This window comes from Hoplias malabaricus, chromosome 3 (assembly GCF_029633855.1).
Source record: "Hoplias malabaricus isolate fHopMal1 chromosome 3, fHopMal1.hap1, whole genome shotgun sequence".
In the NCBI taxonomy this organism is placed as follows: domain Eukaryota; kingdom Metazoa; phylum Chordata; class Actinopteri; order Characiformes; family Erythrinidae; genus Hoplias; species Hoplias malabaricus.
The window spans coordinates 60,665,106-60,682,421 of record NC_089802.1 but is presented as its reverse complement, the minus strand read 5'-3'; the positions used below and the strand labels follow the sequence as shown (position 1 = coordinate 60,682,421).

The following is a 17,316-nucleotide window of genomic DNA, read 5'->3' as shown; positions in this document are numbered from 1 at the left end:
CTCACACACTTACATCTACGGACACTTTTGAGTCACAAATCCACATACCAACGTGTGTTTTTGGACCGTGGGAGGAAACGGGAGAACCCGGAGGAAACCCACGCGGACACAGGGAGAACACACCAAACTCCTCACAGAAGCCACAACCTCCAGGTCCCTGGAGCTGTGTGACTGCGACACTACCTGCTGCATCACTGTGCCGCACATGTCTAATTTATGCAGGACCTAAAGCAAATTAAATAAAAAATGTGATAGATATGATATCAAACATTGTATCAACACTATATTAACACTCTTGCTTCCCCTGTAGGCAGAGGCCCAGAATGCAGAGCAGGAGTTGGCTCTCACTAAACTGCAAAATGAGGAGGCTGCACTCAGAGACTCATTTGCCAAAATGGCTGCCCTAAGTGAAGGACTGGCTAAAGATAAAGTGGAGTTGAATCGTGTTCTGCTACAGGTCTAAAACACTTTTTATTCATAATGTTAAAATTTACTCACAGATACAGGAGATACAGTGGACTTGCATTGCTTAGCACTCTAAATTGATTTCTCACTTACACCAACTACCTTGAATCTTTGTTATTTAGGGTGACCCAATATTGGTTTTCAAAAAAGAGGACACAAGGGTTAGGTTGGCAGCATGTGGGTGGAGTGTAAAACGTTGACAAACGCATCCATTATCATGTAACTATGTTGCAAACCTTTAATATAGAAACAGATCGTTTTTAATGTGAGTTAATGCAAGCACCAAAATTTATCAATGAGAAGTTGATAAATGGTCAGAGCATCGCTGGTACCCATACATATTTTGAGAAATACATAGATTCCATATATAGGTCTGGCTGATAAAGACTTGCTGTAAGTAATGCAATTCACAGCTTTGTCCCTGTTTTGGCTTTAATAATCCATAGATTTTGCCTGTTTTCATATAAAGTTAAACAAATAGCTGTGCAGATGTAATTTACTCATCAGAAAGTCAGATGTGTCAGTGTATTCATGTCATTATGGGGACATATAAGATGACTTTCAGTTTTGTAAAATCAGAAAGTTAATGGCTCTTGGGTCCAAACATGAAGAAGAGACTATGATTAATTATGTAATTTCTGTTCAAGGCTCCAGTAAAACACTGTTATATTGAGCTGAAACCACAAGGACTCTAGAACACTTTTGTGGAAAACAGCAATTATTCAATAAAGCCCATGACAATAAAGGAACTCTGGGTAGTATTTTTACATTAAAAATACTGCTCCAAAATCACTGTGATGCTTCACAGAAATGAAAATGGGAGAATAGAGTTTCTGTTATTGCTTCTTTGGGCTCAGCACTGCATAAACTGCACTATGTAACTTTTGGAGGAGGGTAGGACCCACTACCCTCCTAAGCCCAATATCCTCTCATCCCCTTTGATTTCAGGACAGTGATGTAAAATTACATGCTGCAACTGTAGGGGGAGCCCAGGAGCAAAAATGCCAAGTCTAATCTAATGTTCCTTTCAGCGGAAACAGTAACAATGCTCTACCTATGTAATGTTAGCTAAAAGCTAAACACGGCCTCCTGAGATTCTTCAGACCTCTGCTCTTTGAAAGATAGAATTAAGGTCATTTTATTTAACTGAAATTATATTGAAGATATTTGATAATTCATTCTGAAACACCAACAAAAAGTTGGGAGTCAGTTTTGGAGCCATTCTTACTGCAAACCTTTCCATTAAATGTGTGATTTAGTCTGATCAGCATCAAACTCAGCAGATTAACCTCTACAGCCACAACAATACCTGACCTCTGACATTTGCTTTAAGGTGGACACAGAGAAGGCAGAGCTTAGCGAGAGGAAGAGGCAAGCAGAGCTTGAGCGGGCAGTTACCAAGGAGGAGCTTGGGTGCATGCAACAGGAGCTGATAGACATCAGCGCTGAAAAGCGGGCTCTGGAGGCCTCACACGTGCTGCTCCAGGAGGCCCGCGCGAGCCTGGACACAGAGCTGACCACACTGCAGAGGGACAAGAGCTCAGCCTTGGAGCAGCTGGCTCAGGTCAGCCCCTATCTACTTCCCCCAGCACCTGGGTGATTCACAGCTCTCAGCTGCAATACGCTGCAGTCTCAGTCACATTAAAAAGCAGAGGGAAGATATTGGATGCATCTGCCACGCTACTCAACACCTTGCTCTGAGGGCTATGAGTATGAGTTTTGGCCCAAGTGTGTGTTTTATTAGCCTTTCAGGAATTAGAAAGGAGGGGGAGTGGAGGGGCTCTTAAGTGTGAAAGAAGATGAGGAAGACAGCACAGATAGATATTACAGACGGGTAATAATGCAGTGAGAAGAGACAAGTGAGGAGAGCCATAAATTAGCAGCTTGATCTTTCGTATATAGGACAGACACTAAGTCGTGTGGGTGAGACAGGAAGGGATAATGAATGTTCTTCACTCTTGTTTACAGACAGATTTAACTGAACTACAGTTTTGACATTTAAACTAGATTAGGTAAAATCTTTCATCTTCATCGTCTGTAACCGTTTATCCAGTTCAGGGTCTCTGTGGGTCTGGAGCCAACTCGGAATCACTGGGCGCAAGGCAGAGACACAGCCTCTAGTCCTTTGCAGGGCGACACACACTCACACTTTCACTCACACCTAGGGACACTTTTGAGTAGCCAATCCACCTACCAATGTGTGTTTTTGCTCAAACCCACAACCACCAGGTCCCTGGAGCTGTGTGACAGCGACACTATCTGCTGCACCACCCTGTCACCCATTATGTAAAGTCTTTCTAAAAAATGTGTTTTTTGTTGTATATGGAAATACAGTATATGAGTTGTAAGAAATTTAACAATATCTTTTGCTTTAATTTTTTCTAAATACTGTAAATGTCAAGTGGATAGCTCAGCAGTTCATTTACACTTTCCTCCAGCATTACAGCAAATGGTTCACAACGTACTCAGTAGGGAAATATCTCATGTTTCAGGAAAATATTTGGACAACCTGCTGTTTGGCTGCATGCTGTAAACAGTTTGGTCAGGCTCCTATGCGGTCATTCAGAACTGATGTCAGGTGACTGACACTGATTGGCACATGAACAAATTCCAAGGTTTCAAGTGGTGATTTGACTGATGATAACATCTCAGTGCATATTTTGTTTTCTTGTGAAACAAGTCTGACTTAATGTAATATGATTGGAAATGAATCATAACCAAATTTATGTTTTTATATCAGAATTGCAAATATCATCATTCCCCCCCCAACCCCTCAAAAAATCTCCAAATAGATATAATTTCAAGAGATGTGAGCCAAAAATCATACATTTATATTGAACGTTGATGTAAAACGGTTTATTCCACGTAATTCTAGACTATTTCTTTTGCTCTATTCATCATGAAACAAAATGTATAAAGAACAGCTGGAGTTTTCAGATTATGTCAAAAAATGTAAACTGGAGGTACAAGGTTTTGTTTCTGACAGTGGCAATATATAAATTGTGTGTATATGTGTAGGTGAGTAAGCAGAAGCAGGCCATGCAGGAGCAGTTGAGTATTTGTCAGAGAGAAGCCGAGCTCCACACTGCCTCGCTGCAACGGGCAGACAGAGAGAGAGGAGAGCTGGCCAAGGACAAGGCCAGTCTCACTGTCCAGCTCACTACTGAACAGAGAAAAACCAAGGCGCTGGCCCAGGAGCTGGCCACTCTTCGGTGAGTGAGTGTGATTGTGTATTAGTCTATGAGGGTTTTAGTAAGTGAAAGTGGATTAACTGTTTGTATTTATTTTGGATTCTGCGGCTGGCAGGCAATGTGAAGCACCTATGTTCTTGAGCAGGGCTTTTTCACTCTAATCAATAGATCCTTTTCAATCATTAAACTCTTCTTAATGATCATAAACCTCATCAGTCAAACACTGAGGTCAGGTCAGAAATGCTTTCTGCTGTTGGATTACCACCACTATATACCTCATGTCTTTGAGTGATACCTGTCCCACAAACTACCAGGCAGTGACAGATTTCAGTTGTTCACCAAAAATAGTTTTCATAAAAAAGGTTTTTATTCCAACTTATTTCTCTCATTCTCATCTGTGAACAAAAGTGTTTTTAACCAAGGATTCTGCCAAAAATGTAATTTGCTAAATATTTTCTTTATCCCAAATGTAATCGATCAGCCAGCACTTTTAAAGTTTGAAGTCTGCTTATTCTGAAGCTGTCAAACTAGATGCTGTGCAAAACTCTTAGTGGGTCCTTAATTAATTAAAAAAATTACAGTCAAAATGGCCATTTAATACAAGTGAAAAACCCAGAAAATAAAGAAACGTAATATAATTATTTCAGCGTTTACTATATCCATGCATACATTCATTCATTCATTCATTGTCTGTAACCACTTAACCAGTTCAAGGTCACGGTGGGTTGGGAGCCGGCCCGGAATTGCTGGGCGCAAGGCGAGAACACACCCTGGAGAGGGCGCCAGTCCTTCACAGGCTGAAACACACTCACATTCACTCACATCTATGGAGACTTTTGAGTCACCAATCCACCTACCAGTGTGAGTATATGGACCTTGGGAGGAAACTGGAGCATCCGGAGGAAACCTACAGGGACACGGGGAGAACACACCAAACTCCTCACAGACCCAGAGCGGGACTTGAATCCCTGGAGGTCCCTGGAGCTGTGTGACTGCGACACTACCTGCTGTGCCACCGTGCCGCCCCTTATGATATCCAGAAAATGCTCTTGTTACAGTTTCCCTTTTTTTCAGGAAACTAAGCTTACATTCACATTACCAAGCTGAATTGACTCTAATCTGATTTTTTGCCTTAATGTGACACAGATATGAATTTTTAGGGTTGTGTGGACATATCAAATTCAGTGTTTTTAATATGATTTGACTCACTTCTATGTGTGATCCTAGATCAAATATGTATTAGAAAATGAGCCATGTAGCTAATACCTTAATATAAATGGATTTGTGTAAAAGCTGTTAGTTAAGGACCTACATCATCTTTTATACAGGGATCCATTTGGGACAGAGCTGTGTAAATGTAGCAATGAGCACATTCTTGCTGTTTCAGGCACAGATTTGTTCACATTACAGACAGATTAATGAGGCTTGTAATGTACATGCACCTTTACATTTGGTTTCTCAACAAACATTCAGGGTATTTTTCAAACTTTAGGTGTTGATTGTATTTGGTCTTTGTCATGACAAAAGTACTCACAAGCACCTTTTGTAGATTTTGTAGTCTGCGCTCTGGGATGGCCATTCCATTGTTTTCAGTTCAATAACAGTGTCTATGATTGCCAAAATTCTTCATTGTGGAAGGTTAGACAGAAACACCAGTTGTGAGTTTCCAGAAACACTCTATGGAAAAAAAAAATTGAGATAGCTACTTATTACAAGGGCTTTTATGATACCCCATTCTAAATCTATAGACAGTAACATGGAGTTGGTTGCCCCTTTGTAACTGTAACAGCTTCCACACTTCTGGGAAGGCTTTCTACAGAAAAAGATTTTGTTGTGTGGCTGCATAAAGTTTTTCCCTTTCATCCAAAAGAACATTTGTAAGGTCAGACAATTTGGACAAGAGGCCCTGGCTCAAATTCTTCCATGCTTTTATGGACCTTGCTTTGTGCACTTGGGCACAGTTGTGCTGGAACAGAAAAGAGCCTTCCTCAAACAGTTCCCACACATTTGGAAGAATACAATTTTTCAAAATGTCTTGGTATGCTGAAGCGTTAAAATTTAATTTAACTGGAACTAAGAGGCCTGAGAAATAACCCCACAGCATTATACCTCATCCACCAAAATTTAAATTTGGCACATTGCAGTCAGGCAAATAACATTCTCCTGGCATTTGCCAAACCCAGATTTGTCCATCAGACTGCCAGATAGAGAAATGTGATCCGTCACTGCACAAAACATGATTCCTCTGTTTCAGAGTCCAGTGAATTGGGCTTTAGACCACTCCATCTTTCACTTGGCATTGTGCTTGGTGATGTAAAGCTTGCATGCTGCTGCTTGGCCATGGAAATCCTTGCCATGAAGCTCCTGGCACACAGTTTTTGTGTTGTTGTTTAAGCCAGAGGAAGTTTGGAACTCCTTATTGAATCAGCAGTGTGTTGGTGAATTTTACGATCTGTGTGCCTCATCACTCTGCGATTCCACTTGGTAACTTCACAAAGTCTGCCACTTTGTGACTGAGTTGCTGTGGTTCCTAAATGTTTTCTTTCAACTCACAGTTGATTATGGAATATCTCGGTGGGAAGAAATTTCACATTGGACCTGTTGCAACAATGGCATGATATTACACTACCATGCTTGAATTTATTTTTATTTGACTTTCCCATTTATTATGCAGGCGAATGGCAATGCAGACTTACATCTAATCTCTTCAGAAATATATCTGGGTTGCTTTCACTGTATTTCTGTAGCTGTAACAACTAATCATACCAATATACATTGAAGTGTGAAGTACATGCTTAAATATCACACTTGCTTTAGGGTAGACCTGGTAGTGAACAAGTTTTGGCAAATTGACTACTTCTGAGGTGAGAGGGCTAAAGCTATGTATATCTAAATACTGACTAAAACATCACTTTGAGTTGGATTTTGAATGTAAAATCCTAGTAATAAAGAGTTCTTGAAGCACACTGCTTCAGTCTCAAACAGTTCCCTAATTCCTCTCTCTCTCTCTCTCTCTTTCTCTCTAACCCTCTCTCGCTCTCTCTCTCTTTCTCTCTAACCCCCTCTCTCTCTCTCTCTCTCTCTCTCTCTCTCTAACCCGCTCTCTCTAACCCCCCGCTCTCTCTCTCTCTCTCTAACCCTCTCTCTCTCTAACTCTCTCTCTCTAACCCTCTCTCTCTCTAACTCTCTCTCTCTAACCCTCTCTCTCTCTAACTCTCTCTCTCTCTTTCTCTCTCTCTCTAACCCTCTCTCCCTCTAACTCTCTCTCTCTCTTTCTCTCTCTCTCTCTCTCTAACCTTCTCTCTCTCTCTAACCCCTCTCTCTCTCTCTCTCTCTCTCTCTCTCTCTCTCTCTCTCTGCACCCCCTCCTCTCTCCCTCTGTCAGTGTGGAGTGGGAGTCTCTGGAGTCTGCAGTGTTTGATGGTCAGGAGAATATTTCTTCGCTGGAGGCCGATCGTGCTCGGTTGGAAGGAGAGAGAGACAGCCTTCTGCAAGCTAATGAGGCTCTGACACGTGAGTGTGTCCCAGGGGGGCCTCCTCCCCTCTAGCTGAGGTTGGACTGGTCTGTCCAACCCTGGCCGCTCCAACAGCCCACACGGGGCCCATATTTCAGCACATAGCATGGGAACAGCTGGCCTGAGGGGTCAGCTGCTCTCTCCTCTGGAGCTCAGACCAGAGAGCATCCACATTATATAGTATTTATGTGTCAGTTCTGTCACTATGTATTGTGTAATGATAATTCAAGTGAGCATTATGATTTCATGTGTTCCCAGCATTTGGAACTGAGAACCATGTGATTCAGTGCATTTTTTGTCATGTAACTTCCCAATATGTGTTGTGTGTGTGTGTGGGTGTGTGTGTGTTTGTGTGTATATATATATACATGTGTTCAGGTGAGTTGTCTCGTGTCCAGAGTGAACTGGAACAGCAGGTGTCCCAGGCTCTTCAGGAGAGACAGGCTCTGGAGCTGAAGCTTGTCCAGGCTGAAAAAAATGCCCAGCGATCACTTGCTGCTGCTCAGCAGAACTATCAAGAACAAATGGAGGCTGAGCGCAAGGATAAGGTACCTCTGTGAGCCTCAGATATGTATGAAACTTCAAGACACATAATAGGTTAGATTATAGAACAGATTCTAACACCTACTTTGACAGCCATAAGCTACCATATATCATTAAATATATTACTGCTGTAACTAAACTAGCCTACAATTTACAAAGCCAGAAATAGGCTGTAAAGTCTGTAAGCCATAATATAAAGACACAATTCAGTACAAACCACATCTTCTTTCAATATCAAATATTTTAGAATTAGAATTAGAATTAGAATTAGAATCACTTTATTGGCCACTCTGCTTGCACACAGAGGAATTTGTTCTGCGCATTTAACCCAATCCGTTAAGTGAAACACACATTCACACACACACTAATGAACACTAGTGGGGAGTATAACTAATATATAACTGCGTATGAAACTGGCTCGGGTCTAATACTAAAAAATCAGACTTAATCTCTTAGGTTTGTTTTCTGTCAAACAAAGAAAATCCTGTTTGTAACTGTTAAACTTTGTAATGTGGATGTAGCGTAAACACACTCTCTCCAGCAACTTCAACATTGTATTACTGTAATCCTGCGCTAACTATAAGGAAATGCCTGTAGTAACAAATGGAGGGTATATAGTTTAAGGTGTGTGCACCTGCTCTGCTTCAGGAGTGTATGCGGCTGATGTTGACTGCACAGCGAGAGCAGACTGAGGAGCAGCTGCGTGCAGAGCTTGAGGAGTTGCGTCTGCGCAACCGCACTGAGCTTCAGCAGCTGCAGGACGAGCTGGGCAAAGTGCAGCAGCAATGCTCAGAAAGCCTGCTGCAGGCCGAGGGCCACAAACAGCAGGTGTGTCCATGGGTCAGAGTCTGTATGTATATACATCTGTGTGTGTATTTACCAGAGTATCAGTGAACTTTTGACTGTTTTGTTCTATTGTATCTCTGTGAATGAATGCACTTGAAGAAATAAAAGCCAATTCAGTCATTTACTTTTACCCATGTAGTCTTTTAGGTCAGTTCCTAACTCTAGTCCTGGATGCCCAATGAACTGGACGATTTTGTTTTCCTTGCTCAATACTAGGAACTGTGCTCAAAGGCAAAAGACATTCATTTTTATGGAGCCTATCATTTATTTAATCATGCTGCTGTTTTTTTTTTTTTACTTGGCCAGGCACTTTTAGAAAAGGAGGCTGAAAAGACGCCTCTGAATGAGCGCATTCTCACTCTGCAGAGGGAGACGGATATGAAGGGCATGGAGATAGAGCGCATGCGCAGAGATTTCCTAACGAAACAGGAACAGGACAAGGTACATCACTCCAAATACTTGGAGTTATAATTTGTTATAGTTTATGTTTAAGGACGTTTCTAGTCCTAATAGCTGAAGGAATGTTATCCAATATTTCATTAGTATGGCTTTATAATACAATCCATGTTTTTGAAATCATCTTTACGTATCTTTACCTTTTTTTGCAGGATACAGTGGCTGGTTTACAAACTGAGCTGCAGCAGCTTCGCTTGCACTTTGAGGAGTCTCTGAGCTCTCGGGAGATTCAGGAGAAGAGACTAAATGAGCAGATCAGAGAGCTGTTACTGCAGAGGCACGAAACTCAACAGGAGGTGAGATCACCTGGAGCTTCTAAGTCACAAATCAATCAGCCAATGACCACATTAATTCAATTGTATTGTACTTAGCATGGAAAAAGAACTCCCTTGTTGGCCAGGGCCGCAAATATTTTGCATCTTGTGAGGCGGGTCTATTTGCATTGGCAGAGGGACTGGGCCCAGAAGGCAGCATGAGGCCTGTGGGAGCCCAGTTTTGACCAATTAGAAGCAGCGCTGGGGAGAAGCATTTACCACCGCTCTCTGTTGATGTTGGCATTGCGCAGCTGCTATTAAATATGCCCAGAATGCCACCGGTTGGAGTGGTCAACACCAAGCGTGTTTGTGTGTCTGTGAGTCAGCCCAGTGATACGTCTTATTAGTCTAAACTTTCCCCCTTTCTGACCACAGAATAAGAGGAGGCTCATCTCAGTGGCTGCGGTCAGCTCTGCACACTGTCCATGCTGTCTGCTCACAGCCAGAGACCAGAGTGGCTTCTTTTCTCTCCATGCTCTAATCCTTCATTTAATGTGGGTGCTTTTTTGTGTGTGTGTATTTGTGTTGCCTCGTGCCTCCCACTCTTTGCATTAGGTTACATTTTTTGTTTGACCTCTGCTCTGCTTTTGATTGACCTCTGTTTTTTGAAAGTGAAGGGAAGGTGTGAAGAGGGATAAGTAAATATAAGAGAGGGAAATGAAAAAGAAAATAGGGACCAAATAGAGATCAGGGGATTAATATAAGAAGAGAGGGTGTGAAAGAGCAAAGTAAATCGACGGAAAGAAAAGGGGGTACTGTTTCACCTTAAAATTACAGCTTAAAAATCACTCTGATGCTTGGTTGACTTGTGATAGAGGAAAAACAGTGCCTCTGGTGTTGTTAATTTGAGCACAGCACTGCAGAAACTGCACTATGTAATTTTTGGTGGAGGAGGATGGGAAACCACCCTCACACTTACTACCCCAGCGATTTATTTCAGGACAGCATTGTATAATTAATTACACACATACTCTCTTAAAGCAGCAAAAATAGTGTTCTTTTACTTTATCTTCGAATGCCAAAGGTGTTTTTTCTCTCTCTCCTTTTTAAAATCATGTTTATAAATATTCCCCTCTCTCTCCTTCCATAGTAATGCAAAATTACAGCAGTTCTCAAAATACATCGTGATTCTTGGCGCTATCATCCAGAGATTGTGGACTTAATCCCTGGTGATCCTTGCCTTAGCCGTCAATAGCCAGGAGTCCAAGAGAGCACAATGCGAATGTCAACACTTGAAAGTGTAAATTTAATGTGAGGTTTCTGACAGCATCTTCTGTTTTCATTACACCAGCCAAAGTCCTTTTTGTTGCCATGGAGAAAGCCAAATGCTTTTAAGATAACCATTCAGTCCTCCTCCTTTCACTTCCCCTATCAATGAACTAAACTCCAGCAGACTGGGCCAGCATGGTACAGCATTATTTGGATTTCTCCAAAGAAAACTACTTGTGTGGCCCTGTTAACGAAAACTCCTCAAAAAAAAAACTCTCCCTCACTCACCCCCCACACACACCCACACCCACACTAACCCACACAAACACACACACACACACACATAGGGCTGATGTTTCCCATCATGCTGGTGTATTTGGCAATGGCGGGAGCCTGTTTTCTTTGATTATTCATCTCCCTTCTCATCTCTCTTTCTCACTCTTTCTCTCTCTCTATCATTTCTTTCTTTGCTGGCTGCACTTTGGCTCCTGCAGCACAAAAATCTGCCCAGTAAAGTGACCATTACCAGAATGTAGGTCATTCTCCCGTGTATTCTCGTGGACGAGAGGCCGCAAGCGAAGCAGATCTAATGACAGTGTGACAGAGCCCACCCAAACGTTCTATACATTAAACATGCATTTGAAAACATCATTTTCAAAGGTATATTGCACCTCGCTCCTTCTGAAAGCACTGATGAAAGGTAGACAGAGAGAAAATCTGCCTGGAGGTGCGTAAAGCTCACTCGCTCTGAGCACTGAATGGAACGGAGCAATGGAATTTTACTAATAGGCTGTGTTTCCATTTCATTCAAACCCATGGAAAGTGGAACAGAACTGTCCTCAGCAAACCCGTGCCACGTATGGAATACAGCTGTTAGAAATCTTCACATCTACTACCAGCACTAATACAGTCTGACTTAAATACCCCTCATTTGACTACAATATAAATGGTTATGAGAACATAGTGGTTAACCAATTGAAATGATTTTCAGAGTAAAGTTAGCAGCTGTACAATACTCACAAGGCTGTGCAGAAGAATTTAAGCACATGAGAATTAGATTTAAAGTTATTTTTCTGGGCAGTAATTTTTTTTTTAAATAACATTACTGTTATGATAAATACAAATAGATATTACAGTATATTAGGAGTTATGTGTAATGAATCAATAACATTATTTGCACTCTTTATTTGAAAGTTTTGATAGTAGCTTTATGTGTAATGCTTCATTCTAGAGAAACTTTTGTACACTCAGGAGAAAAAAGTGTCCAGGTATATTTGTAACCGCAAACATCGCAAATATTGAAATGTCCCCTTAAAGTTATTGTCTACTTGTGTTTACATAAAATTTTTACATTGCTATTTGCTGCCTGCTTTAAAACGTGATGCAGGTTAAATCATAGAATTATTGACAGTGATATTGCCATAACAATGTAAACAACACTGTTTTTACTGCGGAGCAGTAGTCCTAGAGTGCTCCTTAGTGGAAAAAACCCTTAGGTTACCCTGAGTTTGGACGCCCCTGCAGCTGACAAGAACTAAGATGCAGCTGGTGACAAAACTGTAGTCTATTACATGGACAGTACATACAGGCACACACACGTTGTATGGTCTAGAGTTTTAAACCTTTAGAGACTGAATGCACTGGAAGGTGGTGTCTTTATTGAGGTGAGTGAAGTAAACATATTGCTAACTCTGATTGGTTTTGTGGCACACATGACATCATATACGCCAAATTTAGTCCCACTCTAATCCAACAGAAATACATTATTTGAAAAATCTCTCTTAAGACGAGTGTTCATTATTCAGTGTGCCACATCAGAGCCCAGTTGTTAAAAAATCAAATAAAAAAAAATTTCAAAATGACTGGACAGTGGCTTTACAGGTTCAACATAGTGCTTAAAATACAAATCAGTTAAATCAGTCGTTCTCTGTGAAATGGCACATTTAATGCACTTTCTAAGTAAGTTGTATTTACTGTTGCCTTTAAGATTATATTACTATTAAAATAGAATAAAACATTTTTGAGTACGGTGTCAAAATGTAATAAATATTTGCAAAGTCACTTCTTTGACTCTGAAATCGGGAAACACAGTGACACACTGTCATCAAACAAAACTGGGAACAGTGTGGAATCTTCCCAAATATGACTGGCCTACAAAAGTTCTTCTAGGAAGTCATGGTTCCTATTACATCTGGTGTAAAGCTAACAGGATATTGCACAATAAGAATATCACATCATCCATGAAATACTGTGGTGTAGTGTAATGATGTTAGGATACGTTCTTGCCATAACTGGCAGATTTTTCTCTCTACCAAATAAACCTGCAGGAGATAATATAAAGCACATGGGCAAGTTTACCTCTAATTTTTTCTCTTCTCAGGTGGAGCGTTTGCAGAGAGCTATAGTGGAGTTAGAGGAGAATAGGGATGCTGCGAGGAGGGAAGTGATTGAGGCTCATCGTGACATGAGAGAGTGTGTTCAGGAGAAGGAGGCTCAGCGGAGAGAGACTCTGGAGCTGAAAAGAGCTCTGGGGGATGAGAGCAGAGAGAGAGAGGCCATCCACACCTCTAACCAGGAGCTCAGAGCTGCTGTGAAAAGAGCTGAGAGTGACAATAACAGGTTCAAAAACACACACACACACACACTGTCATAACTGTCATAATAATCAGAATTCTTCTCGAACAATGTGGGTAATTCAGCTTGTCATTTAATTTTCTACCAAGCCTTTGAGGCTGAATATCAATTTCTTTATTAGTTTTGTTTTTAGCTATGCAACATACATTTATATATCATTCAGTGTCAGACACTACATGTCAGGTCTATAGTATAGGGTTTCATTTCTTATTAATTATTAATTACACATTCTTGTACCTCCAGTAAAAAACAAATAATCTAAATATGTTCTGGGCTTTTAAAGTTTCACAATAAGAGGAAAAACTGATTCATAACTATTCCAGAGCGGTAGTAAAATGTAATGTTATTGAGGCTGTGGTGTGAACAATGTTCACGTCTGCTTTTGGAAGCATCCCCGTTCTTTGCTTACACAGTCCCAAGCATTTCAAAATTATCCACACGTTCCTAAGGTCGGTGGTCTCTCAGACCATTAAGAAGATAATAACTGTCAAACATCACCATTATTCCAGAGCACCCACTAATAACATGGTTTTTGCATGGACTCCCAACTGAACCAGATCCTGACCCAAATGTGGTCTGTGACTCATAGGAACTTGATCGGTGCGGTTGTTCCTGGTAGACATTAATGGAGAGGTCAGCTGATATCACTGCTGATGACATTATTACTGCTACTTCCCTATTTTTCTAGTAAATGCTTCTTAAAAAACAACCAAAAGAGCTCAAGAGTTCAAAACATCAAAGTGAGGTACAAATTCTCGAGCTAATTTTTAAAATATTTTGAATGATTATTTTGGATTAATTTGGGCCAACAGTACTTCTGGATGTTGGTGCGATAGATTCTTATGTGTGTGTATATTTTGTGTTTAACCCTTTAATGCTGGTGTGTAGAGCAGAGTCGAGTAGAATAGGTAACATGCAGTGGAAAAACACCAACAGAGGTGTGGTCATAGCAATGAAGTCAGAGCACCCATGCCTGGATTGGACTGAAAAACTGCACTTACTCCTGTGCTTTGCAAATAAAACTGAGCACCCCACAGTTAGGTTACAGGACATGAGTAAGTCTCACTTCTTTCAGAGCAGCCTTCATTCATTCATTGTCTGTAAGCGCTTATTCAGTTCAGTGCCACGGTGGGTCCAGAGCCTGCCTGGAATCTCTGGGCACAAGGCAGGAACACACCTTGGAGTGGGTGCCAGTCCTTCACAGGGTGACACACACATTCACTCACAGCTACAGAAACTTTTGAGTCGCCAATCCACCTACCAACGTGTGTTTTTGGACTGTTCGAGGAAACCCACACGGATATTGAGAGAACACACCAAACTCCTCAAAGACGGTCACCCGGAGTGGGACTTGAACCCACAACCTCCAGGTCCCTGCGACACTACATGCTGCCCCAGAAAACACATGACTAGGAAAAATTGTCAGAAAATGTCCATGTTTCATATTTGCTCTGATATATATCAGAGAGCAGTTCTCTGACTGAGCTCACACACTCAATCCAAAATAAAGACACTGCAGCACACAGAAATCATTGATTTACATTGAGTATTATGATACTCTGATTACAAGAGGTGCAAAAGTAGTTCATAAAGTCCTAACAGTTTTTTTTTTGTGAGCTTGAAATAAAAAATTAATACACTTCTACAATATCTTTTATATATATTTTTTTATTTTCAGTTTTATATTACAGCAGGAATATGCTTATTTATTTTTTAATTCATTTATTTTTAATCTAAGATCTGTGGGTATCTCTCTCTCTCTCAGTCTGAAGCGTTCTCTGGAGGAAAGGGAGCAGAGGATTCAGGTTTTAGAGGATTGTAAATCCTCCCTCCAGCAGGAGGCACTGAAACTGAGAAACAGCATGCGGGAGCTTGAGAAAACACACCTACAGGCACGCAGGGAACTGCAGGAACTGCGAAGAAAGGTCGGTACAACCAATACACTATGCCCAAATTTGGTTGACAGCTGTTTTAATTAATGAATACAGCTAGTTTAATGTACACCCATTATTGACACAGTTTGTGCAGTTAGAAAAACATTGACCAATAATATGCGGGCTCCCTGAAGCAGCTGTACATGAGCCTAAGGCAGTTGATCTGCATTCATCTGATTGATGGAGCATCATCCAATATCTTTGGGATGAACTATAGGGGGAATTCGTGATCCAGAACTAATCATCAAACATGAGTACTGTTTATGAGACTGTTACTGCATCAATGGAGAAACAAACCTCAAATGAATAGCCTTTATTTCTGAAGAACCATTGGACGATGCAGTATGTCTAACCTGAGATGAGAGCCAAATGTGAATAAAGGACATCAGCTTTTGAGATCCTCAGCTCTGCAAATATAATTCAAACTTATATAACACCCCCGATTCACCTACTAATCTAAAGTAATAGCAATGTTGGAATTGTGTGTGTGTGTGTGTAGCTGAAGACACTGGAAGGTCAGTGTGTCCAGCATCAGCAGGAGTTGAGTGAGCTTCAGACTCATCTGGCTCAGGAAGAGCAGAGAGTGGAGGAGGGGAGGAAAGAAACCTTTACTCTCAAACAGAGAGTACTGGAGAGTGACGCTGGCAGAGAGGCTGCTCTGAAAGAGGTGAGACATACTCATGTCCTGTAACCTAACTGTGGGGTGCTCAGTTTTATTTGCAAAGCACAGGAGTAACTGCAGTTTTTCAATCCAATCCAGGCATCTGTGCTCTGACTTCATCGCTATGACCACACCTCTGTTGGTGCTTTTCCTTCATGTTACCTACTCTACTCGACTTGGCTCTACACAGCTTTTCTGGCCAGAGAGACCTGCCAGAGAAATGCAGATATCAAAGTGCTAAAGAGGAGATTAAATTTGTTTTTATCCGACTTACAATAGCAGCTTGTAAAATTACACCTTGGTCTTTTGAAGAGGTTCAAATGTTCCTTGTATTGGTGGCCGACAACTGGAAGACGACAGCAAGAGCTGGACAGTAGTACAAGGAATAAATGATCTATACTGACATATCTAAACTGGTGTCCAGCTAAGCTGAGTTCAGTCCTGAAAAACATAAACAAAATCCAAATTAACAGTGAGTAAACAACACTTAACTTTACCATCGACGTTGTGGTTTCCAAAACCTGCGTCACGGCTACATTTCAGGGGAGAGCCTTTGGAGTGGAAAACCTGCCAGGCACCAAAAAGCACGCAGATGCGAGTACATTCAAGTAGTGTAGGTATCATGCAGTGGAAAAGCATCACTTATGAATAAGATTATGCTCCCCTGGTTTAACCCCTAAATTTCTGTTTACAATTACTAATCTTAAAGCTTATTTCAAGCTATGTGTAACTTCAGAATACATTTGCTGAATGAAACATACCTTGTCTGCACCAGCAAAATGGCTTTGAGGATTTTTAATTTTCCAGCGTCCTAAATCTGAATGACTAAGTGAGTAAGTGAGGATGTTGCCATTTCCATGAAGCATATTTCTTCCAAAAAGTATATGTGTATATCAGATGGCAGGTCTGCAGAGGCGTGTGGCAGATCTAGAGGAAGCCCAGCTTTTAGTGAAAGAGTCCCAGAGGCAGCGGCAGGCCAGTTTGCAGGAGAATCAAAGACAGCAGCGTGAGGAGACATCCCGACTCGAGGCCGCTTTGCAGGAGGTACAGGCGGAACTGAGGGAGCAGAGTGTGGCACTGAATCTGGCTGAGGGCAGGGGGAGGAGCCTGGAGGAGCAACTGACCCAGGCTGATACCTCTCGCACGGACCTGGAACATAAACTGACTGCCCTGACCTCTGCCCTCAGACGAACACTTGGGATTGGGTGTAGAACAAGGTCACCCACACCCAGAGCCAGAGCAAGAAGACCGTCGCCATGGAGACATCGCTCTCCTGAGAAAGGTGACCTGAGTATTTATTGGTATAGAGAGTTATAGATAGTGAATGTTTCTGCTGTACTGTTTAGTTTGTTTAGTATTAATATTTTGGCGTGTTATTGCCATTGTGCATTAATCTGAAGATATATATCTCACAAAAGTGGGTTTTATAGAATCTTTTTATTATTTGAATTCCACTGTTATCTGTATGTGTCATATCCATACTGGATTATGGTTATATAGTCAAATAATTTTTTTTAATAATATTCCCCTCTGAGATGGAAAACATGT

At 41.3% G+C, this 17,316-nt stretch overlaps 1 protein-coding gene across 1 annotated transcript in view; it reads left to right on the top strand.

The window, feature by feature from the left end:
• The window catches only part of crocc2 (ciliary rootlet coiled-coil, rootletin family member 2), a 74,116-nt gene that overhangs the window by 42,871 nt on the left and 13,929 nt on the right, over window positions 1–17,316 (top strand). Inside the window, exons 16-27 of the mRNA XM_066666518.1 lie at window positions 311–457; window positions 1,799–2,029; window positions 3,484–3,677; window positions 7,042–7,169; window positions 7,550–7,719; window positions 8,363–8,542; window positions 8,867–9,001; window positions 9,169–9,312; window positions 12,920–13,158; window positions 14,939–15,098; window positions 15,607–15,774; window positions 16,666–17,050. Of these exons, the coding sequence (XP_066522615.1) occupies window positions 311–457; window positions 1,799–2,029; window positions 3,484–3,677; window positions 7,042–7,169; window positions 7,550–7,719; window positions 8,363–8,542; window positions 8,867–9,001; window positions 9,169–9,312; window positions 12,920–13,158; window positions 14,939–15,098; window positions 15,607–15,774; window positions 16,666–17,050 (2,281 nt within the window). The remainder of the gene's footprint in view (window positions 1–310; window positions 458–1,798; window positions 2,030–3,483; window positions 3,678–7,041; window positions 7,170–7,549; window positions 7,720–8,362; window positions 8,543–8,866; window positions 9,002–9,168; window positions 9,313–12,919; window positions 13,159–14,938; window positions 15,099–15,606; window positions 15,775–16,665; window positions 17,051–17,316) is intronic.